General features: G+C 41.9%; 1 protein-coding gene across 3 annotated transcripts in view; it reads left to right on the top strand.

Moving 5' to 3' along the window:
- znf385a (zinc finger protein 385A) overlaps window positions 1-25,606 on the top strand; it is a 70,948-nt gene that overhangs the window by 6,322 nt on the left and 39,020 nt on the right. Inside the window, exon 1 of one of the 3 annotated variants that reach the window (XM_061736170.1) lies at window positions 25-795. The exons of 1 other annotated variant lie outside the window; for it this stretch is intronic. In XM_061736170.1, the coding sequence (XP_061592154.1) occupies window positions 786-795 (10 nt within the window). In that variant the 5' untranslated portion in view covers window positions 25-785. Of the gene's footprint in view, window positions 1-24; window positions 796-6,724; window positions 6,888-25,606 lie in introns of those variants that run through there. One more of the 3 variants, XM_061736172.1, reaches the window with a different exon arrangement.

The raw sequence follows: 25,606 nt of genomic DNA, 5'->3' as shown, positions 1-25,606 counted from the left end.
CTGAGTGCGAAAGAGAGAGAGAGAGAGAGAGAGAGAGAGAGAGAGAGAGAGAGTGTGTGTTTTACAGGGAAAGACCAAAGCAGGTGCTGACTTTACAGTACGCTGACGACCTTCCACTTGGAGCTCCCTGTGAAATGACACCGTTTAGAGGAAATTGCTCGTCAGCTGTTTGTTGGAGACCACTGCATTTCCTCTTAGCTGCTGTGGAGCAGAAGATCTTGGCTCTGTAGCCTCTCCCTGTGATTGGCTGTCACACTTTAGGCTCCCCCCTCCTCCCACTTTCTCCCCTGTTCTCCCTCTCTTCCTCCTCTGCTACCAACCACCTCCATACTGTCCTCAGGCTTACCTGAGCCACCACTGCAGAAACACTGGACCCCCTCCTCCTCACACACGCACATGCACACACACACACACGCACTCACACACCTACACACACACACACACACACACACACACACACACACACACACACACACACACACACATTCTCTCTCTCTCTCTTTCTCCTTCTCAACACACAGTTTTTCACCTGGAGAGGGCAGGCGCAAGGGACGGCATGTGCAGCAGCAGCAGCAGCAGCAGCAGCAGCAGCAGCAGCAGCAGCAGCAGCAGCAGCAGCAGCAGCAACACTCTCTCCTCACATCTAACGCTGCCTCTCTGAGTTGCCTCTTTCTGGAGATTGGAGAGGAACTCTGTTTTGGAGCCATTGTCTCTTGGTGAAAGCAGGAGAGACGGGGGCAGTGAAGGGACACTTGTCAACCCACCAAAGGCAACACACACACAGCATGATTTTGGGTGAGTTGTCGCTCTTTGGTGCATCGGATTTTTGGAGAGGTCAGTTATGATGTTGTGTCACTAATCCCCTATTTAAAATTGGCCACGGGCAACTCTTGATTAACGGTATGCGCCGCTTGGTATCACATCCATGCAAACATCTGTCGATACTGAACGCAGGGATGGACTTTTAAATCGGGGTTAGTGCTTGTAATTACAGTAATAGTGTTCCATTACTGTGACAGGTGTGAGTGATGACAAGGAAGGTCAAAGTGTTTGGAGCTGGACTGTATGATTATGAGCTGTTTAGTCACGTGACCAGACTCCACCATTCCTATGTTCTGTTAGAGGAGGTGAAGTGACAAGGAATTAACTTATTGTTAACTGATGGCATGCAACTTTACACAAATAGTTCCTCATCATTTTTTCAATCTCTTTATCAGTTAACAACAAACTATTTCTAAGAACAAAATGGTATTCTCAAAGTAAAAGAATCAGTCTTGAGCGCATAGTTTCTGCCTGAGATACGTTGTTGCTCTGCTTTGAGTCAGCTAGAGCTTTCTTCTTTAGTATGCCGGTCTCATATTGGCCATGCCTGAAAGAGGGGACTCTGTGTGCGCTACATAGTCAGCTTGTAAAGAGTAACGAGGATGAGTCCAGTGACACGACTAGTCTTGAGGGTGCTGCTGTGTGGATCGGGCAGCAAAAGAGCGAGTATTTGTTTAGTAAGCAGCACAGTGCCTGTGAAAGTGTTCTAAAGTCTTCTTTTTGTGTGTGTGTGTGTGTGTGAGTGTGTGTGTGTGTGTATGTCCTTTTCTATCAGACTTTGTGTGGTTATAGTGTGTGTATCTGTTGTCAACGTGCGTGTGTGAGTATGTGTGTGTGTGTGTGTGTGTGTTGCTATGTTCTCTGCACGGAGAGGCCGCTTTGTTTTAACGCATGCCTGGGCTGATTCAGGCGCAGCTCGGCTTCTCTGCCCTCCCAGGAGGCATGTTTTTCAAGCAGACATCTTTAATGATTATAGGGAGTCATGAAGGTTCACTTGTGAGAGTTTGAAACATGTGCACCTTAAAGTTCAGATCTGTCAGAAAGAAAATGTTTTAAGGAAAACTTTTCTCTTTCTCAAGATTGTTTACCTTTGTAATATATTTACTTTTTAATTATATACAGGTTTTTTTTGCCATTATTTGCTCTATTAGCTTTTTTTTCAGATGTTCAAAAGTGAAAAATTGCGCGCAGTTGAGTGTCATGCAGCAGTTAGACAAGTACCGTCTTGATCGAGTTGCAGGTGGCAGCAGCTGCCCGGATGTGTTGACACCAGCATAGCTCTGCTGCTGTAATGGTTTTAGCTTGTTTTAGCTTGGTGTACGGGAGGTGTGTTGGTATGTAGTTAATGCTGACAGTAGTGTCAGTACTAACTCTTCAGCATTACAACCATGACAGAACTCAAAGAACACAGCTTCTTCATTACACTAGAAACACTGAATGCTGTCAGCATTCACTGTAAATGGCACAACTTTTCTTATTTTTCTTTTTAAACGGATGACTGACTCACATGACTGCAAACCGGAGATCATAAGTCGCTGCATTTTCACTACATCTAATGGTTTTTCGAATCCTTCCCTGTAACACCTGCCAAAACAAACTTATACTCCAGCTTATTGAGCAGTCACTCAGATAGGTATCTTCCATTATTTCTCTGTGAACATCAAGTTTTTCCAGCGTGTTAACGTCCTGCTCCTTTTGCATTATGATGTGGCTAATAAGTGATTCGGCATTTCAAGCTCTCCTCCTCTGGAAAGGGCAATGTCATTGTAATGACCTTTACAGTTCTGGTGCTGGTCTCGAGCTCTGATCCTGCAAATGTTTTGAATTTGGCTCAATGATTGAAATCTGTTAGGTGCTGATGGCGATTCTCAGAAAAACAGCAATATGCATAGTTTTTGAACGTTGGATAAGACATTCGTGTGTGATCTGTGTAGGGTGTGCAGATGCACGTGTAAAGTGCATGCATCATCAACTCTGCCTGCGTAGCTCTCAGCTCTCAGCCCTTTGCTATCCTTTGTTATCTATGACCTTGAGCAAATAACCATAACCAGTGCCGTTCTGTCCCTGTGTTGTAATTACAAGTCAGCCGTAACTAGCATTGCAGGCATTTTTGATGCCAGGCAGAGGTTTCTGGTCACCGTGGCGGTGACGACAGTCTTGATGCAGATAGTAGTATATGTGGTCATGCTGCACTGTACACTGAGCTGTGTACACAGCTCTGGGCAGACACAACAACAGTCTGCGCCGATCTACAGAACTGCTGCCATTGAGTGTGTTGCTTGTTTATAACAAGCTAATAGATGGTATGATGGATTTTTATTTTTTTATTGACAGTCTCTCATTTAACTATGGTTTCATTGTTTTGAGAAAAAGAAACTCTTTCTGTCGTTTCACCTCCCAGATAGGTGCACCTTTGAATAGAAATAGAAATAAAAATAAAAATAAAAATGCTTTTTCTCACCCAGAAATGCTGCATAATGACTGATCCTGGCAAGCACTGCTCTGAAAATCAATTTTACATGCTTCGCCTTAAAGTTTTTGTGGGAATAGTTGGGTTTTGAATGTTTTTCATGTATCATCTCTCTTGTCTGTTTGAGTCAGAGATGACCTACTGAGCTCAGGGCTATATGCAGTCTATCTGTCTTTCAGCCTTTGTGTTTGTGGGCCTAAAGCAGCCTCGTCTGTCTTCACAGAGTCCGTCTCTCTGTTGACCTGTCTGCATGGCTATTGCTCATTCCATTCACCTTGCTGTCCCACCTCCCCCTTCCTCTAACAGTCTCACCACTCACCTGGCTCCAGAGGTTGACTTAAAAAGACAACAGAGGACACGTTATCGAGCAAGTCAGCAGTTTCCCCGTAACTGCACTGTTCTCTTTCTTTATGTGACATAGTAATGAAAACTCCTTAATGAGCTACATATCTCATAGTTTGTCCTTTCAGAGTTTTTGTATGGTTGGGACATTATTGTAAGACTTTTGTGCAGCTTTAGAATGCTGCAGAATAAGAATGAAGCAAATATCAAACAATTATTTGAGGAAAGACAGCATTGCAAAGTCTATATGTATCTTTTTAATGTTGCATTTTGTTAAATGTTGTGTTTTACGTAACCCGTTTTTTTTTTTGAGTCTTTGGTGTATTTGTGCCTCAGGTCCGCACACTCCTAGCTCTACATTTCTCCATGCATTTTCACAGATTACCCCGATTTTCCCCTGGCATGACGGACTGTAGCTGTGACACGGTGCTGTGTGATGAGTTGCTCGCTGCACTTGACCCAGCTCACCCCTCAATAGCTCCTCTCTGTGGCAAGGCTCAGAATAAAAAGACTTATTCCCATGATTGTAATTAGAATAGGCCACATATCTTAGGTGTGACCTACAGCGGAAGATTAATGTGACACTATTCTGAAGGGAGACTACACAACGCGTGTGCGAGAGCGAAAATGTGGGTTTGTGTGTGCGTTAGAAGCAGCACTAGTGGCTGACATTCTTCCTTCCCATTTCTTTGGGTCCCTCATGGTTTGTGGAGGTCCATCCTGAGTCAAAAAGCCCGTATAACAGGTCTTTTCCTCTCCACCTCTTCCCTCCCTCGCTCTTCACTGTTGCACCATTTGTTTATGCTGGAGTGACTATGTGTCAGCTTGCTGTCAATACTGTCTGTAAGAGACTCTAATGAATAGGCCGGTTATTGGACTGGTGAGAAGGCAACCCATTGTGTCTGTGAGTGCATCTGTGTGTGTGTGTGTGTGTGTGTGTAGCCCATCGGTGTGTTTAACACTGCAGAGCAGAGGGAGGTGGAGGTATCTGCTCTTGTGACTCTCACAGCTCCATCGCCCTCACTGCAGTGTCCTCTATAAAAGACCATGTATTAAAAGCAGAACCAGATTGATACAACAGCATTCATTGGTTTAATAAGAGAAAACATTGATAACATCTTTCACTTTTGGTTTATTACTCACAAAGATAAATGTGGTGTGGTTTTGTGGTATCTGCAAGTGAACTGTTTATACAAAACAACGGAGAAGGCACCTGCCACCACCAGAAGCATCTCACTGTTGCTGCTCTGTGAAGCACAGGAACACCTGTGTGTGATTATGGTATCACATTAGTGAATTCACTAAGGCAGCCTGGGTTACTACTGACTGGAAATCCTGGGGCTACACGACACCTGGGAGTTGAAGCCTGGAAAATGTTCTGTATGCTTCAACAGTCTGTCTGATCACAAAGTGGAAAGAGAAACAGATTTTTTTTTCTCCACTGCAGCTCAGTGTGGTTTTCAAAGTGGCGCTGTTGTCATTGTCATGTAGACGTCAGGTACTTTCTGGAAGCCTTCCCAAAACTTTTACTAGATTCTTTAATTCAGATAATTTAACACGAGTGCACTGTATTAACGTAAGAAGAACAGCTTTCAAGGACACATACCGGTCGGCTTGTTTTCAAATAATTTAAATCAACTGCATTTTTCATTTTGAATAATATTTGTACGGATAATGATAATAAATGACAGAGCAAATATTTAGTGGAAAGTTTACTGTATATATTCTGACAACTTGTCTCATGTCCTTGGTGACTTTTGAGCGATGCAGATAAGAAATGTTCACTTTTTCAGCAGTCAATGCAGACCGATGTCGTAGCCGTGTTTGGCAACTCTCAGGAATAAAAGTCAGACTGGTTTATGGATAAATTAAAGTGACAATTCGGTTACAGTATTAAAAGATGCATGACTGACACTCTCCCAAACAGCAGTCAAGTATAAAAAGACTGAGCAAAGCTAACGTTTGGCTGCGATAGATGTTGCATTAATCATGTCTGCTCTATTTCTGGGGACTCAAAAGAGAAGAGGAGAAAAAGCAGGGGGGAGACCAGGAAGAAGAAGGCAGATGGGTAAAATGGAGTGAAAAGTGTCCTCATGAAAAAGAACTAGCTCAATCCTGCTCTCGGGAAGTGAAGAGGAAATTCCTCTGAGTGTTGTTGAGATAGAGTTTCACACAAAGCCTGAAAGAGAAATCAATTCTCCTTGAGTTGTGGCAAGGTCAATTCATAGAGGCATGGCTAACGAACAAGGGGCTAAAAGAGGAGGTGAAAGAAGTTTATGAAGCAATGAGCAAATGAGAAACATGATTAGGTGAATAACATAGGTGCAAAACGTAAGGAAGATGGAGAGAGGAGAAATGAGGAAACAATGAAATTATGAAGACTGCCGATGAAGTTGGGTGGCATTATTTTAGTTTCAGCAAGGCGACAATGATAAATCAATGCTTTCTCCTGACAGCATGCATTGTGTTGTGGTTTCTTTGCATCATCTGACTCATGCAAAGAGGAAATGTGAGTTGCATATGTGACACACTATTGGGAATTTCATCCTTCCACACTGTTTTATCTTTAGTCATCGCCCCAAGGACATCTCCCCACAATGTGACCTCATCAACCCAAGCAACGCTTCCTTTTGCTTTTTACTCTTCAGTACACAGACTGACTGAATAGTACAAGCTTTTGCTTCCAAAAAGCCTTGAGCTAGCTTTTAATCCTTAATGTTACATGAAAAGCTCAAAATAGCTTAAATCTCAACCTCTAACACCTTCCCTGCGTCAACTAATTCTCTTCCAATGTGTTTTAATGGTGTGTGTAATGCCTGATTGGATGCTGAGAGGTCTGGTGATAAAAAAGGTGGCAGTAAGTGGAGCTCGAACTTGTTCTCCTTGGCACTTCGCCCGTTGAAAACTACTGTTGCTACAGCTTGCAGAAAGGATCTCTGAATAGGTTTACTTCAGTCTTGGATGAGTTTTGGAAGCTTCGGTTGCTAGTAGTTATGGGATCCGTGTGGCACTGGGCTTAACACAGGCGTCTGGTATGCACACCTGTCTCCAAACAAGCTCCCCTCTTAACAAGCTTCCCTACCCGTCAGTTAGCAAGAGGGAGAGGGAGGGAACAGAAGGAGCTCTGCCAGGACCTGCACCACAGCTCCCTGCCCCTGCCTGGGGGGAGCAGGGGGAGGAGAAGGAGAGGCCTGGGAGGATGAGGTGGCACGGACGTGGATTACAAGGCTGTAAGGGACAAAGGGGTAACAAGGTACCTGAGGTCACTCGTTTATGTTTATAACTTGTGATTTAATCTTGCCATTTGGTACACTTGACTTTTATAGCTTTTTTTTTTTAATGTAAATGTTGAACGGTACAAAATGCCAATTTTATGTCTTATCTTTGTGATTGTATAAAAAAAGGCACCCTTTTCATGAGTATCTGACGATTGCTAAATACTATACGTGGAAGTGAGGTCCACTATTTTATTTACAGTCCATTTGATCTTATTTTATTCAAGTATTTTCCAACTGTCATCTAATGTTGTGGTGGCTGCTGTCATTGGATGTACGAATGGATAAACGCTTCCAAATAATTTCAGCACAGCTCCCTGCTGGAACTCTGGAACTCAGATAGAGGCTGTTAATGTGATTCAAAGGAGTACCGATAAAATGTAACAAAAGCGAGGCAGAGGAGAGGGCTGGAAACAAACCATTTCCATAAAATTAGCATAGTCAGGATGTTCCAGTTGGCCCAATGAGACAGGGATAACAGCGTAAACATAAGCGACTTCACATTGCATTCTTCACATCTGAATAATGCTGGTTAATGTCTGGGCTTGTAATGGTTTTGCTTTTTAATAGCGTCAGGAGTTTCACAGCATGTCAGAGAGCAACATTTTCCAGCCCATATACACCCATGCAGCAATGTTTCTGTCTCCATCCTAAATTTTCTCATTTCGCCTGTAATGGCTTGTATAAATGTGAGAGATTGTATTTACTGTTGCACTGAAGATGGTTTTTGTGCCGGAGCGGGCCAATAATCACCAGCCAGCCAGTGCCACAAATCTTCATTAGAGGATTAGCCTGCTGGGAGACAGCTTGTGTTCCTTTGCTTTTATTGGTGTCCCTGCGTCTACTGCTATCAGCCTCGGGTTCTCCCCCTTCCCAACTCCTGTATTCATCTGAACTCGCACCTGAAAGTCACACATTCACATGCAAGGCCACACAGTGACTTGTCATGCAAAGGTTTGGGGAATCCTGGTCAACATTTCTGTTATATATATATTTAATAAATTGCAAACAATCAGCAAGTTAATTTGTTTTCTGGAATTTTCTTTTGTTCATTTGTATTTCTTTTTTTCAGTATTTGCATGTGACTTTTCTTTTTCATTAATTTAGTATTCAAAACAAAACAAAAAACGTTTGGATATCCATGGATACATAAAAGTCAGTGAAATCTCAGCAAGTAAAAATACATTTCAAAGCAGTATGAACAGTTTAACTCTTGTTCAAAACACCAACCAGCAAACCCACACTCCGAACATGAACATGATTGATGCTGACGAAACAGAAGAAGGCAACAGATGTTTTCAGGTAGCCTTTTTTCCCATGTTTTAAATCCATTTAAGAAATGCCAGATAACAGAAATATTGTTGTCAAACTGAAGTCATGTTCTCACAATGCAAAGAAGAAATAGAGATGAAACAAAAAAAAAACTTTTAGCTCTTGCACTTTGGCACAAATTTCAAATTTTTATGTGGGACTTTCAAAGTAATATGCTTAATTGTTATTCATTTTTTTCATGTGAAACATGTTCTGTTTGATTTTTTGAGTGAGTGGGAGTGTTTGCCTTTCATCAAACTCTCTGTTTTAATGCAAACTATGATGGTTTTCCTACCCAAGGTCATTTTTAATGCACAAAGTTCAGTTATTTTTAATTTACAACACAGAGATGAAACAGCAACCAAAGAGCAAGGAAACAGAAGATGAAATCTTAAATTAACTTTTTTAAATAAAGTTACTAGAAAATATCAGCAGTTTGGATGGAGCTGACATGGTTCTTTGCTTAACTTTGAGCGCAACAAACACTGACCTCTAAAAGTAGCTTTTGTCAGTTGTTAAATGTCATGTAAGAGTACATGCCTTTGTACTTGATAACATTTGATATTGGCACTCTATTCTTAAATCTCTACATTTTGATATCTGTTAGTATGAACACATTTTCAAGTTTTGCCATGAGACTGGGTTTGGGAGAGAACGGCCTATGAGAATGCTATAGAAGAAACACGGAGCTTCCCTCATACTGCAAGCGACTTAGCCAACACTTTCGGCACACCAGTGCCTAAATTAGAAATTAGTCACCATTGAAATAATGCCTTTTGGAAATCAAGTAATCTTTTACCCCCTTTTGAGGAACAGATATTTAGGGAAGGAACAAACCTTTGCATGGTACTGAACACAATGTTACCACGATGAACCGTCTACCTGTCTAGGGTTTAGCCCGCCTTTCAAGTGGGTTTAGAAAATGGATGGATGGAGATGCTGGTTTTCCTACTTCATCTACTCCTACTTTTTCTTCAAGGTATAGTTCTGTTTTTCTTCCACATATGCTCAGACCAGTGTGTTTGACTGTTCACATGCTGTCAGCGTTTTCCCTTGAGGTGCATCAGCTGCCCAGTGGGAATTCATACTCAAGACAGAACAAATTAAGGTCACAGCAGGGAGAGCCAAGCCAGCAAAGGACAACACAATCTGCCAAGAGTGTGTGTGTGTGTGTGTGTGTGTGTGTGTGTGTGTGTGTGTGTGTGTGTGTGTGTGTGTGTGTGTGTGTGTGTGTGTGTGTGTGTGTGTGTGTGTGTGTGTGTGTGGCCATATTTTCATGTCTTTTCTGACCTTCAAACAGTATCATGGCTTCAGTAAGAGAAGATGTCAAATGGTCCCTGTCTTGCTCAAAAGGAACGAACATCAACGCAGAATTTTACTGGGTAAAGTGTGATCAGACACTTTTGAATTCAGATAAGAAAACACCATGATGATGATTTTTTTCAAGGTTTTCTGTCATCTCATGATGAAGACCGTAGGAATGAAAGACAATATGGTGCCTGGTACTCTTATGTGCCATTCAGCGCTGTTATTGTCATGTTGCTAAAGGCTGGTGTGTCTCTGTAGTGTATATTTAGTTATTCATTAGCTAGGCTAGAGATTCTATCTCTCTGGTGAATCTTGGGTCTCCTCTCAGATGGACATGCCCGAAACACCTCCCAGGGAGTTATCATAACGACAGTGCCCAAACCAGATTACCCTCTGCAGAGCCGTCTGGGAGATTTGCGAGGCCCTGTGCGAAATGGCTGGGGGGGCCCCTTCGCAGCGAAATTTTTGGGTTTTTCAGGGCGGATCCGGTGTCTATATGCGCAATTTTAACTCTTCAATTAGCAAAATACTGCATACCTTCCCCTGCCTCATCATCATCTCGGCTTGCCTCAACGCGGGGCCTCGCGGCTGCTTGAGACCCGGTCGGATCGGTGATTTTTGTAACAAATTTATCAAACGAGCCTTTCAGAGAGGCATTAAACTCTTCCATTTTCTTTTGTTTTTTTCTTTTTTCATCCCCTGATGGAAATTTCCTGAATCTGTCTCGTTCTCTCGACATTGTGTGACAGTTTGTTCCACACTCAAACCGTCTGGATCAGAGCAGCTTGTGTCTGCGCTTGGTCTGATCAGTTGTATTGAACAACAGACACGCGCATCATTGCACATATATTTATTGATATGCACAGACTATACACATTTAGGTCTGTAATGGAAGGTGACTGTTGATATTTATAAGGGAAAAAAGGAAAAAAAAATAAATACATTTTGAAAAAAAAAAAAAAAAAAAAAAAACGGCCCATAGCGCGAGGCCCCTTGGGGCACGCGAGGCCTCGTGCGGTCGCACGGTTCGCACACCCCTTGCGGCGGCCCTGACCCTCTGGCTCAGCTACCTTCACCACAACAAATTGGTACGGAATCTGCAAACTGAGGTCTTGAAGGTCTTGAAGATTTCAGGAGGTCCACATCATCTGCAAAAAGCAGAAATAAAAATCATGAGACAACCAAACCGGACCCTGTTGTGGAAAAAACAATTAATACTCTTTAATATGTTCTTTCCAACTAGGTAAATAACTGGACTGAAACTGAGTGTTTAAGTTACAAAGAATAAGACTCAAGTAATGATCTAGATTTCAGTAGATTTATTTAAACAGTTGCAAAAGGGTCAAAACATACACAAGGTGTCTCGATGCAGAATGACAATGAAACAAAAGAAACGTACTGACTTTAAGGCACAAAGGATGATTCATTATTACGATTAGAGTAGACAAAAACATCTTTAAGGTCATTGTTGTCAGTGTTAATCTTTTTGGGGCAGACTACAAGTCTGTACACTTAGCTGGGCCAAGGCTATTTGTTGCTGCTCTCAACATTTTTGGTTTAATCAAGTGGCCCAGGCTGAATTTTCCATCACAGACCCCTTCACCTATATTCCGTCCATAAAAGTTATGAACAGAATCTGTGATAGAGGGCAGCCCTGATTGAGTCCAATTTCCACTGGAAATGAATCCCATTCCCTGAACCCAAGGCATAAGGAAGACTGACTCCAAGATAGAGGCTCCCAGCTTGGGGGACAATAAGTAATCACTCTCCAGCCCAACACCTTTCACCTTGGGCGACCCCAGTCTGGAACAAGTTCCAGCCCCACTCAAGGAGCCCGCTTCCAGAACCTTTCAGAGCGTTGGGGTGAGCTCAACTGTATCTCTCAACCTTGCACACAAGCTCAGTTTCCTTCTCCACCAGAGAGGTGGGTAAGGAATGTTACCAGATGTGGAGTTTGTACATTCTTTCCATGCCAGTGTGGATTTTCTCTGGGTCATCTGGCTTTGTATTTGACATAGTCCACAAACATGCACGTTAGGCTAATCAGAAACTCAAAATTGACCCGAGACATGAGTGTGAGTGTGCCTGGTTGCTTATGTTTGTGTGGTACAATGATGGACAGGGCGTGCCCCTGCCTTTCACCCACTCACAACTGAGATAGGCACCAGTGAACCCATGTGACCCTATAATTCAATTCAATTCAATAGTATAAATAATTTAAAACATGATTTGACTTGCTGTTCTTTAGTTGGTCTCATAGAGTAGAAGGATGATGATGATGATGATGATGATGATGATGATGATGATGATGATGATGATGATGATGATGATGATGATGATGATGATGATGATGATGATGATTACTTTTAATAACAAACTTAATAAATAGTAAGAATATGAATGTTATTATTAACCACTAATGCCGTCAATGGATCATGCCAATGCTCCCTGATCCTGCAAGACTGCAGGATGTACCAAAATATTATTTTCCATCCTCCGGCAGAAAAGGATGGAAATAACATTTGTTGGCTTATCTTTTATGATCATAAATCATAATTATGATGCTTTTTTACATTCAGGTGTGCCAAAACTCATTTTCATATTCTTAGCTTGTTGAAAATATATGCGTTTCTCTTATTTTTTAATAATAATAACACAAAATTAGGGTTGGATCCTTGCTCTACCTCTGTGTTCCTGTTGTCTTATGCGTGAAAGCACAGACTTATTCTTTGAATATTTTTCTTGTGACAGTCAAAGACCCTGCTCATGGCAAAGGAGAATGGATGTTGACTTTCAAGGCACCTTTGGACTATGTGAAATCCTTAAAAGGAGTCATATATTTTTTTCTTTCATCTTTTATGATCTGTTGCCATATTAAATGGTGTGACTTTGTTTTAAAATGTCACGGTACTGTTTTTTTTAATTCAATAATATTATTTTATACTTCTCACCTTAAGTATATGCAAAAACTAACATTTGTAATAGTAGTTTGATGTGAAATAAATCTCTTTCCACTACAGATGACTGAACATAGATATGGATGTATGATGAGATGCTGTAGATGTCATTTTTGCTATCAGCTGTTCACAGTTCCTGCTCTTTAATCCTTCTACTATACTTTATCTTTCAATTTGCACAAGATGCATTCATGTTGTCACACTTGCTGGTCCGGGTCGGTCCAACATTTCCAGAGGGCTCTTCTCTGTCAGCCCATAGCCTTAGACCTCCCCTCAAGGGCAGTATCGTATTCTGCCTGACTCTGCGCGCCTGTGTAATCCATAGCTGCAGGGAGAGTGACCTTCACAGCAGGCAGCCTCGCAGCAGCCTGTGATGCAGCATGCACTCAGGAAAAAGGACAGGCTGGACAGAAAGGGTGCTGGGGGCAGCAGACGGCAGTGCCTCAATAATTACCCTTTCATATTACACTCTACCTGTGGTTGCTCACTAGCAGCAGATGAAATGAATATTTAAGTATTATATTTCCAAAAGGATATGTTCTACTTTGGAAAGAGCATGACTCGTTACTTATTTATATATTTATTTAAACTATAGAGAAATATATATATATATATATATATATATATATATATATATATATATATATATATATATATATATATATATATATATATATATATATATATATATATATATATATATATATATATTGACCAATGTCCTGACCAATGTCAGCTGGGCTAGAATCCAGCTCCCCAGTGATTTTGAACGGGATGACGTGGGAATAGAAAATGAGTGGATGGACTTAACTTGTCCTCTGTATTAAATCCTTACTGTGGTTCTAACATTGTACACATTTCTCTCCGACGTAGTGTCCCTTGATCAAATGTGTGATATGCATCCAGTGTACTGTGAGCAAGCTGGAGCCAGAAAAAGTTATTGACACTTAAGCAAGAAGATGACGCAGCCAAATAAGTAAAGTCTCTGCTCATGAATGATGCATGTCCCCACCGGCCCTGGTGGAGAAAGACAGAGAGAGTGGATGACAGCTGGGGTGCTGTGTGTGCATGGTGCAGAACAAGGTGAAACTCTTTATGGCACAACCCAGCACTCCCCCTATGACTTTTTTCTCCTTCACCCCTTTTTTATTTTCTACCCACTGACAAATCTAACCTAAAACAGGAGTTCTCAGTTGGGCTGTTATGTTGTTGAGTCTCTCATGTGCCTTTATAGACGCACAGTGACCTCAAACTTCTCCTGCTGATTTCCTCCACTCTTTTCTCACCTTGTACTGTTATCCTTTGAATACCCCTCTCTTGCATTTCCTCTCTTTTAGAGTCTGCCTTTCACAGAGCCCCTGTGTTTTTGACAGAAACAATCACTGTATTTTCCATCTCACTGCCCTGCACTGCCGCAGTCTGAGTCTCTGATAGCAGGACGGAGAGGGATGAGAGAGGGAAAGGGATTGGGCGTGGGAGGTGTGCAGCATGCGAGGCGAAAACAGGAAAGACTACATAATGGTTTGTTGTCGCCGTCACTGTAGCGTCACATCTGTCTGTCCTTGCGAGCGCGCCAACGCATCCTGTCAGCAGCGTGAGTGCTTTCACAAATGTACACAGTGATGTATGCAAGTGTGGAAGTTGCACAGGCACAGGGCATCACTGCAGCTGTATGAAGCTGGGATTTTTTAGCCACGCCGCCTCTGGTTTTGTGGGCAAATACGTGCTATGCATGTGCAGATAAAGAACACAGAGAGAAAGGCCAAAAATCCCAATTTAATCTGAAACATGAGCAAATCCTTTAAGGCTGCAGCTGTAAAAAAAAAAAAAAAAAAAAAAAAAGCTGCAGTAAACCGACAATTTTCCTAAGCAAGTACAGTACAATTGCAGCTTTTGATACATAGATCACAGTATGCTTTTAAAAACACCAGAAACTTGGCAAGTCAAATGATAATTATAATATAGTTAACACAAAAAGCTATGTACTTCAGTGTTGCTCCATCCTATGAACCCTGTTGTTGAGAAAACAGTTAAGGATAAATCCTCTCGAGAAAACAGTACAACCTTCATGATAATTTTTTTTGTAATTTTTAGTTGACATTTTCATTTGGATCGGATTTTCCTTCTTCGAAATCACTTGCTCCTCTATTTAACTTACATATTGCACTAATGAAAATGCCATCACAGTCATCAAATGTGTGTTTTTGAGTGTATGACTAATCCTATTTTTTGTATAGGATTCAACAAATAACAATCTTTTACAGACATTTATATGTTTATTTCTTAATCTATATGCTTATTATCTTAATCCATACTCCTAATCTTCAGGGCTTGCACAGTAGTTTTCATTCATATCACAGAGCATGAATGAACATTAAATGCTTAAAGTAGCATGTAGCGCACCTGGGTGAAAACATCTGCATTCAGGCCCTTCCTTCAATTTGCCAGCCGTCTATACAGTGCGTGAGTGTTTTCTTTGGAAATGTATAAATATTCATTGAATGTGGAGCCCCGACTTTTTCCCATCTGCTTGGTTTAAGCCAGTTGAGAGAGGGTGTATTACCTGGAGGTTAATTGGTGGTGATAAACTAACTCTTCAGACGTAGCTACATTGATCTGGATGGAGTATTTGGGTAAGAGTAAGTAACAGTGATAGATCTCAACACTTTACGAACAGAACCAGCAAGGACTTGAATAAAACATTGTGCACTGAAACAACATCATTGGGGAAATACATTGACTCTCAGATTAGCAGCAAGTGGCTAATGTAGTCGGTGGCTGTGTAAAGCTGTGAAGTCCTTCTCCACTCAAACAAACCCATCAATCTGACTAAATGTGTGTGTCAACATGCTCTATGATTACCATACTAATCCCAGAGCAACACACAGTAGACAAAAGGAGATCATTACAATCAGTCAACTCACATCTATGCTTCACACACGCACGCAAATATATATTCGTTACAATTAGCACTATGTAAATAGCTGCTGAAAGTGCCGTTTCAGCTTTGACACATAAATGCATAAAAATACACCACATCTCTGCAGATGCCGTGCAAGCGGTAATGTCATGTAAATGGCTTGTGAGTATTAAGCGTTTTCATGGTGCGTTAGTGGGCAGTGGACACCTGGAGGCTGCAAAAAGACAATAAAGTGTAAATATGTGTATGTTTGCATATGTACAGGGTGCATCGGTTCAGGTGCTCCGCACTGGCATTGAATTCAGAACGATGATTGTAATACCATTTTTTTTAAATCACACATGGTGATGGTTCTGTGTGCAAAATGACAGCGGAAAAAAGAGAGAAAGAAGAAGCTTGAAGTGTTCATTTTGTTATCCTGAAGATATTTGCGACAAAAAATCTTGTTAAAACCAAATGAGAAATGAAAGGTTTGCCTACAGATGCCTAAGAATTATTTTTATCTACAGTAAAGGAAGCTGTGCTAGTTTTCTGGATTTGTCTTGTGTTATACATCTTTGCTGTGGCTACAAACACTGTGTAACACTTGTGGCATCTGTAAACTACTTGGCAGACAACTGGATAATCATCTGCCTGTTGATTCGTCTAAATTCCACCTATTGCATCAACAGAGAGGAGCCAGCAGGTTTCGGCTGTGACAAGCTCCTTTTGAATCCTGTTGGGAGGGGGGGAGTGAAAACACCTTCTCCACGAGGAAAATATTCACTTTTAATATGTGTTCCTTTTTTAGTAAATAAATGTTCCCCAGTCCTGGTTTTGTTCTTGGAGCATGTGTACCTATTTTTTTAGAACAGTCATTGCTGAGTACAAACACGCCTAAAATCCACCCTTAGTAACCACCTCACACTAACAGATGTGTGGTGCTGTGCCTGGATTTTCTCATGACCCTGATAAATCTCACAATGATGATGAATCTTGCAGGAATTCAGTTGCCTCCCAGGATGACTTCGCCTGTGCTTTGGCAACATTTGCCAAAGCACAATATGAATATTTCTCACTTAATACTTACAGTTAAAGTATATTTTTTCCTTGCTGCGATGAGTACTTGGAAAAATGTTTCTCCTATGTGGCCTGAAATAAACAAGTGAAGGAAATCTGGCTGTATAGCAACAACTAACCTGTCACATGGTGCAGGTTTGAACAGGCTGCCTTTGGATTAAGCTCTTTTGTTTAACAGTAAAACCCTAACGCACTAACCTGCAAAGATATTTATGCAACTAGTAAATTTATATAGTCTATTTAAAAATCATTTTGTAACATAATGGGCTTTATGCACCTCCATCATGGACTTGGAAGGCCCATCACACATATACTTGACAGCTGGATCAAAGCATTCAAAAGCTTTCTGTGAAAATTCTATCTGACACGTACCTCTGCTGCATATGCTGGCGTCATATGCCGTACCTTCTTGCAAACACGCATACGATTGCATCACGGGTCATCTTCCAACATTAATAGTCAGGGCTGACGATGCATGCATTCATGCTGGTCTGTGACAGAGAAGCGAAGAAGAAGAGGGCATGAGCGAAATCGAGGGGTGGTGGTTAATTTTAGATGCATGGCATGTGGATTTAGGTTCTTTTTTTTGCACCTCTTCTCCAACACACTGTTTCTTCAATTAGCATTTACTGCAGAGAACGAGAGGGACACATAGAGAGAGAGAGAGAGAGAGAGAGAAGAGGGGGTGGGGGGGACTCAGTGATGCAGGGAATGGGGATGTAGACTTGAAAGAGTTGGAGTGAGTGAGTGCATAAACAACAGTAATTATTCTGGGTACAGGGAGTGAGCAGAGGACGGAGGATGGTGTGGCTTGGTCGTCGCATAAATATGTCAGACGGTGTTATGTCCTTACAGCGCATGAGACAACAGCCTTTGAATCTTGCTCGAGTCGCTTGAACCACAACGTTAATATACTAGAAATCTGTGCAACACAGTTTGCTTGTGTAACAGCTCTGGATGTGCAATGCTACTGTTACGAAACACTGCCGCTGTTCCTGCTTTGATAAGTGTCGTGGGCTGTTTGTGTACTTAAAAAAAAAGAAAAATGAAAGAAATCAAACAGAATACATTCCCAGCTTCTCGCATGGGGTCCCAACCATACCAAATTGAGATATACAGAGATATAGCTCAGTGCGCCAACCCCCTCATCCATTTTCCCCCTCTTTCCAGAATCCTCACTTTTAAATCCTAATCCTTCCCTCCTTATCTTTCTGCAAGTCCCCCACTCCTCCCTCCTCTCTCTCCCTCTCTCTCTCTCTCTCTCTCTCTCTCTCTCTCTCTCTCTCTCTCTCTCTCTCTCTCTCTCTCTCTCTCTCTGGCAGGCTCTAGGTCCAGTATATAGAGCAATTACAGAGATGATATCCACTGTCAGTCAGCGACTCACAGATGAAGCTGGGCCTCTTTAACATTCTAATGGAATGCCAGATTCAATCAGGGGTCTGTATGGCAGAGGGGAGGGCAGTACTCCTCATTAGAAAATAAATCATAATAACAATGAAACCCAAGCAGCAAAAGTAAGCAGCACCTAGGCTGCTGCACTGAACTCGCTTTTCCTCGCTGCTTTCTCAGAAAAATCTGCCAGTCCTCTTCCCAGCCCGCCCTCTCTTTACCCTCTGATCCTCAAAATCACAAAGTCACCGAACAGCGGCATCGATGTTGTGGGGATGTGAGAGTGGAGGTGAGGACAGGCAGGGTGCGAGAGGGCGCACGCTCTTTGAATCATCAGACAAACAGAAGATCATGTAAAGTCAGCACTCCGTCCTTCCAGGGGTTCTCAGTCTCCACACTTGCATTTTTGCAAACACACACATGTATGCACTCCACATGAGTGGACCAACACAAATTTTAGTTAGTTAGTTAGTTAGTTAGTTAGTTAGTTAGTTAGTTAGTTAGTTAGTTAGTTAGTTAGTTAGTTAGTAAGTATAGTTTTGGTTTTAGTTAGGAAAAAGCACAAACTTACTGCTGTTTAACTGTTTTTAATGTCAATACTTGTTTCCTCATCGACTTGCATGCAAGGCCTTTGTGATTTTAAATTCTGTCACCTGCACCAGTCTGCAAAGGTAAAGCCTTTCACTCTATTGCCTACTTCATGCAGCCCTAAGGCTTTTGACTATGCTTAATGAACATGCCATCTCTGCATGCTGCTGGATCAGGGATCCATTGAGAAAAAAAATGAAACGGAAACAAAGCAGATGATGACCAGAAAGGATGGATAAGCAGCTCTGTCCACCAGTTTACACTGTACTCTAGAATACAACAGGACAGAATGGAATAGAATAGAATAGAATAGAATAGAATAGAATAGAATAGAATAGAATAGAATAGAATAGAATAGAATAAATGCGGTCAGCCAGTGGTTAAGGGCAATGTACTGTAGACAGACCTTTGAAGCATCTGACACAACTTTTGCTATGAACAGTGCACACAAATGCAGTTGCCATGAAGACTAAAAATAATGAGTAACTGACAAAAAAAAAATTCTTAAAGGTGACCTATTATGGCATTTAATGTATATTTTAAACAGGCCTTGAATGTCTTAAAAACAATCAAAAGCTTGTTTTTTCTACATAAATCAGAAATTCAACCTCTGGGCCATGTCTTCATTTTTACCGCTTCTAACCTCCTTCTCTATGAGGGATTCTGAGGGGCGGGGCTATGATAATGAGGCTCTGTGCTGATTGGCTGCCTGAATGACGTGTAGCAGGGGAGGGAACAAAGCCTCTCTGGGTAAAAGAGCAGCGGCTCCGTACACTATTAAACGGTGTCCCATGCGAGCAAGCGTCAGTGACAAAATAAATTCCATAAAGCCTGAATGACGGTTCTGCGTTAAATCGACGCGTACCCTACGCCGTAGGCTCTGCGTTGGTGTAACGCGGAACCATAAATCAGCCTTTATCTAATAAGTCTAAGACATTGTAGTTTTTCAGTACTGGATACAAATGAAATGGACAGCTAAGCTTCTTATTTACTTTCTTCTCTGATTTCTGGAAAATGTTTTGCATTTGTATTGAAACTGTTTGGGGTTTCTGTGTTTTAAGAAAATGTTGAGGCTGTGTGGAGGTCACAAAATTACTCTTATCTTAAGAAAATGATGATGACAAAACAACCCAGTCTCTGTTCTCCTTTGAATGCATTCGCATTTCGACCAGAGGGGTTGGCATTGTCACTAGGGCCTGTAACAAGACACTCCACCCTGATGGACATGGGGATGAGCATTAGTTCTTAATGTCAGTGGAGAACTGGTTTGTCACTTTCCGTAATTTGCTTCTTCCAGTTAATGCAGTGTTGAGAGGTTGTGGTCATTTCACATATTACTGTGAGACCGCTATGCAAAGCATACACTGTTATTTAACCATTCTCTTATTCATGATACACTTATTTAACCTCCTAAGACCTGGTGTACACATATGTGGACATCACACATTTTGTTGTCTATGTCATGATATTTAATATCTTAATGGGGCCAAAAGCAACAAGGAAGAAAATTACACCAAGTCTGCTGAGGTTAATATCTTAAAACTCAAGAGCATATTAAAACCCTGTGGTGGGTGTTTGCTCTGTAAAACATCTTTGAAGTTTTATGAAGGGGAATTAAAACATATTTGACAACTTATTGCCTAAAGTGTATCGTGGTTACAGCTGCATGATGCTGCATAGTCAGTAGGATTGGTTTTAACCGGGTATCCAGCTCCATCCAGCTGTCCTTAAACATTCATTTCAAGTTAATTGGTGAAACATGATCACCAAGTTTGTTTAGGTGTGCTTGGTAATTTGTCTCTGATGTGCTTATGGCAATGAGGACACCGAGGGATAAAATGGTTCAGGAGTTAGTTTTTCCCAATCTCTCTCCAAATATGTCCTAGAGCAGGGGTAGGCTGTCCGGGTCCTCGCATGCCGCTGTCCTGCATGTTTGAAATATTTCCCTGCTTTAGCACACCCCGATACAAATGACGGTAACATTTACAGACTTGTGCAGACCTCGATGACAAGATGATGATGATCCGGTGTGTTGATGCAGGGAAACATCTTAAACATGCAGGTCAGCGGCCCTCGAGGACCAGGACTGTGCACCCCTGTCCTGCAGTGTGCAGCAAAACAAGGGGGAAGTGTGTCTTGTTTTTTTTGTTTAAAAGTTCTATAGGCAGGCCAGCCCTGTGCACCGTCTCTCTCTGTAGCCATTTAAAAAAGAAAGAACAAGAATTTTAAACACTAGTCAATGTATGACTACTACTATTACTATGACTACTGTTTCCACCGCGTGGTGATCAATCCGAACATGGTCCGTCTTCACAATCTGAGGTCACTCATGATCAGCTTAGGCTTGCACCCTCGACCTTCCAGAGTCCAGATTCTTGAATTATTTAGTTGTATTATCCACTGTAGAAGGAGAAAGGGAAGTTTTTTCACATTGTTGATTGATTCTGCTGCATCATTACGTGTAGCAACCCTTTGGCTGCTGACCAGTGGCCCCGTGTGTCCGGTCATCACCTGTTCCTACTCATTGTAGATTATGATAAAAGTGAACACCCTTATATTCAAATGTGATCTGACGAAACTATGGGGAGAATATTTTCTTCAGAGCGTTTTGCCTCACAGGGGATAAAAAGCTGGTATAATTTAGCTGTCACATTTAACAAGCATATTGCAGCATGTTCAGTGTCTGATATCCTCATTACTCTCATTAGCATGCTGCTTTGGATAGCTTTTCAAAAGCCAAGCACTCCTTTCATCCATGCCGTGCTTTGTTGAAGATCTCTCCATGGAGGTGTGATTCATGGATGCTCTGTGTTTCTTTATTCATCATGCATCGATACTGGAGAAGGCAGGTTTCTTTGTGAGTGTTACAGTTCAGGTGTCTATAGACCAGAGATATATTACAGCCAAGATCAACCATAGCTTATTGAATAATACATCACTTTCTATGATAAAAAAATATATATGCTAACTATGCTTGAACCTTAAAGGTGAGGGAAGTGAGTGAAGAAGTGTAAAGCTAATCTTTGCTTCTGTGCAAGACAACCAAAGGAAAACATTGTTCTCCACTCTAACAAATGAGCTCAGTTTTCTCCGCTTCTGTAATGAGCTATGCCAGGGGAATCAGCATCCATCGGGGAACATTTCTGTGCGCGTTCAAACTCACAGATTTCGATTTCTTTTTCAAACTATTTCAAATTCATGTTAAAAAGGCTCAAATAGCTTCCTTAAGCCATCAAACTTCAATGACTGCTCGTACTTGTCGGAGAAAAGGTGATGAGCACCCATTTAAAGAAAATATAATTTGTGGTCACGCCAATGATGAGTGGCGTTATAGAGGAAACCTTTCAGCACTTAAAGAGATTGGGCTGCGGAGCATTGCCCAGAGACGGACAAAGAGCGTCGTGTTAGAGGACACACTGGTATTAGGGTGCTCCATGCACATAGACAATGCACTTCGAGACTGTAATGAAAAGTGGTTAAACAACACACATAAACCTTGATCCCACGCTCTATTAAGCTGATAGCACATTGCTCAGTGAACATCTCCTTGGAGCACAGAAGCCAATGAAATGAACGAGCAAACGTCAGGGCATCAACAAAGTGGTTGGTCCACTTCAAGGTATGCAATTTTATATATTTTTTAAAATCCTAACACCCCCTTCCTTGAGTCACCATGCCTCCTTTTATACACTTCCCTTCAGGCTGAGGGTCTAATCTCACAGAGAATCTGGTGCCTTTGTTGCAGTCCTCCGAAGTGTAAATGGGTTGATCCACCTGTTTATTGTTGAGTGATAGAATTCCATACCTGAGGGCAAGGGTTTTGGGAGGTGCATGGGAATAAAGTCACCGGCTATTGTTGTACCTGGGTGTGTGATCACTACCTCGAACAAGGGACGGGGGAGAAGCGTGGGTTTGGGTGGGGGTAGGGTGGCAGAAACAAGTGGGAGCAGATTTGAACGAGCTGCAGGGAGCCGAACACCAGACAGCAAAGGACAGGTGGGAAAAGGAGGAAAGTTAGAGGGGGTGCATGTGTTGGTGCACTGCCTTTTCTGGAGAATGTCACCTTGTCCTCTTCTCTCCCTCATTCAATCTCAGATTTGTTTTCTTTTTATCTGTTTTTATCTCTTCCTCCTGTTTTGGTTGCAGTGCGCTGATGTACAGAACATATATTTGCTCCTTCCTTCTGCAGAAGGTTAAGCTGCTGGCTTTGTGGTGGATTGCTGCCTTTCAACACACACAACAAAGCAATGGCCCAGTTCCTCCTCACAGCATTCCAACAGTCCACCCGTCTCTAAATCAGACATCGCCTACAGCCAGCAACATTTAGAGACATCTCCTCTGGACAAAAACTGTGATCATTTTACTAGCCTGGCCAGGTGTCAGCCAAGGGAGGGGCCTCATAAAAGGAAAATTCATTAAAAAAAAGAAACCTGAGACCAAAAAAGAAAAAAAAGCAGACAATATGGAAATAAAATTGGATCATCCACCAAAGTCTATGAGTGTCTCTGATTGTGTGCAGGTGTTTCACACGGCATGGGTAACTTGCATGTGTGCAGGTACCATCAATGCAGAGCTGTTTTGGGGAATTTTGGAGCTCGAAGGGCCACATCAAAGCAACTTCTTGTCCCAGGAGCTCCATGGTTATTTTGGCAGGATAATGCTGGATCTCATTGTGCACAAATAAAAACAGCATGGATTCATAGACACCAAAGGGATTGCGTGAGCTTCAGTGACTCGCCAGCAGTCCAAATCTGTTGTCTGTCCATCGCAGGATCAGCAAAAAAAAAGAAACGATACTCGCTTACATGCACACTGGGAGTTCAAGTACAGTATAATACAAGAAGCAAATATTTTTAGTACCATGTTCCTTTAAACTAGCCGCGTTATACTCATTTTAAGCCTTCTAATTTTAATAGCTGGTATCTCTAGAGTAATCTTTCACTCAGTACATACAATACAACTGAAAGCCTGACGCTGAATCACGAGGAGTGGCTCCTCCAGCGAGCAGATACACCCAATTCACACAAATGATATTCTAATTCAGTCCAGTTCTTTGTAATTCAGGCACAGTCCAATTCTTTTCAAGAGACTCCAGTTGTACTAAAATGCACACATATCAACACAACACAGAGAGTTTACTTACCATTTAGAGTTCAGACTCATAAACTTCTAGTGTTTGAGCAACACAAACCTTTAGCTTCAGTCTTTCTGTGAATCCGTGTGCATTAAACAGTCCTCCGAGTGTTGTGAAAGAAACTAACAAATACATTAGCTTAGTTGGTGGCCCAAAACACCAAACTGCCCTCCACTAAGCCCTCATACTAAGCAAAATGATTAATAAGGAGAACTTAGCAGATGCTAAATGGAAAATACACTTGATCCTTGCTGCTCAGTTGTAAACCTCTGCTTTAAAGTCTTCACTGAAGCTTTTGATCTTGTTGTGTGTGTGTGTGTGTGTGTGTGTGTGTGTGTGTGTGTGTGTGTGTGTGTGTGTGTGTGTGTGTGTGTGTGTGTGTGTGTGTGTGTGTGTGTGTGTGTGTGTGTGTGTGTGTGTGTGTGTGTAAGCCCTGCCTGAAGAATATGACCATACAAAGATATTCAGCTTTCTCTGAAGCCAGCGTTTTAAAAATCTCCAGAAGGGAGCGTTCTCAGCACCCTGAAACCAAATACTTTGTGCATAGGGATACTACAGTCATTTATCTTGTTTTGTTTTTTGTTTTTGTTGTTGTTGTTTTTTAAGCTACAGTGATAATTCACTATAATTGTACTGCACATAAGTCAAAAAACATTAAAAGCATGTTATGACAACTTTAAGGATTTAGATTTACACTGCACTGACATGATTCTTGGCACTGACGTGGGCCCAGGGTCAGTGCTAAAGTTTGAATTTGGAGAATAGTAGATAATCCATGTAGACCAGCAACCTGATATACAGTAAGCAGCTGGACAGGGATGTATGTACTCTCACGTGTGTGTTTTATGCCCTGATTGTAACCCCTAGTATGAGCACTGTAGCAAGGCTGGACGCCTCATTTCTGCCCGTGCTGAGCAGCACAGCGCTGTTCCCTCTCTGTCGTCATCATCTCTGGCTGTCCCCTCCCATTAACTGTGACAACTATTTGCCTGTCACTGTTGACCTCAAAACAGCACAAACACTCACCGTCACAACAGTGTGCAGAAGTAGCCACATAAGAAGGCTGCACACTAGCGGAGCCTGCACTTCAAAATAATTTTGTGCTTGGGTTATACTTTAAACTTAATGATATGTTATTCTTCTGACACTTACGATGCTATGGTGATAAATTTCACATTGGAATGTAACAAGTCTCAGGCCAGTTCACACATATTTGCATTAAGTCTGATAATCCTGCCCTGAATGGCTTGGTGCAAGTTGAAACATAAAACCTGACATGTAGCTTCTCCACTAAATTACAAACCTTATTAAGCTTGAACTGGTGACTAAGAGTACTTAGATCAGGAGAAAGGTCGAGGCAGATGATTTTACCCGTCCACCTTTGCTGCTTCAGCATGGGTAAATACTACAAGTGTGGTGTAAAAAGAGAAGTAGAAGTCCTTTGGGATTTCCAAAACTAATTGAGGCCATCTAGGATGACATAAGTGAGTGCACATGCAGAGATCAAGATCAGTCCGCTAGATCTGCGTGCATGTATGTGCATGTCCGTGTGAGAGTGCCGCCCTTTACCAGCTCACAACTCTTCTAACGCCACAAGAAAACAAAAGTTCACTCGCTGGTCATTTAGGAGCCAGCTGGAGATTTATCTGAAGGATTAAAGGAGTGGGCATCTGCTGCTGAGATTCAGGCATGTGCATCAACTCTGGTGTGCATTCTGGACAATTCTGGACAGAGTGTGTGCTGGATCTGAGGGTTGACAGCCAGAGGAAGGTAGGGTATCAAAGGCGGGCTGTTTTCACTGCATTCCATCTTATTATTTGTGCATTACACCTCCTCCCCCAGTGCCCATCTTTCTTCTCTTCATCTTGCGTGAAATTCCCAGTCTGCTCCTCCGTGTCTACCAAAGAGACAGACTGGCAATTAAATCCTCCCAGTCTTGATTTGGCTACTTAGGGGAGATCAAGGTTGGATCTTTTGGGGGTCTTTTTAGGCCTTCCACTGGCATATTATCTCACTAGGGTGTCATTACCA

The sequence above is a fragment of the Cololabis saira genome, chromosome 12 (assembly GCF_033807715.1).
Source record: "Cololabis saira isolate AMF1-May2022 chromosome 12, fColSai1.1, whole genome shotgun sequence".
Lineage (NCBI taxonomy): Eukaryota > Metazoa > Chordata > Actinopteri > Beloniformes > Belonidae > Cololabis > Cololabis saira.
Note: the sequence above shows the minus strand (reverse complement) of the source record. Positions and strands in the feature narration are given on the sequence as shown.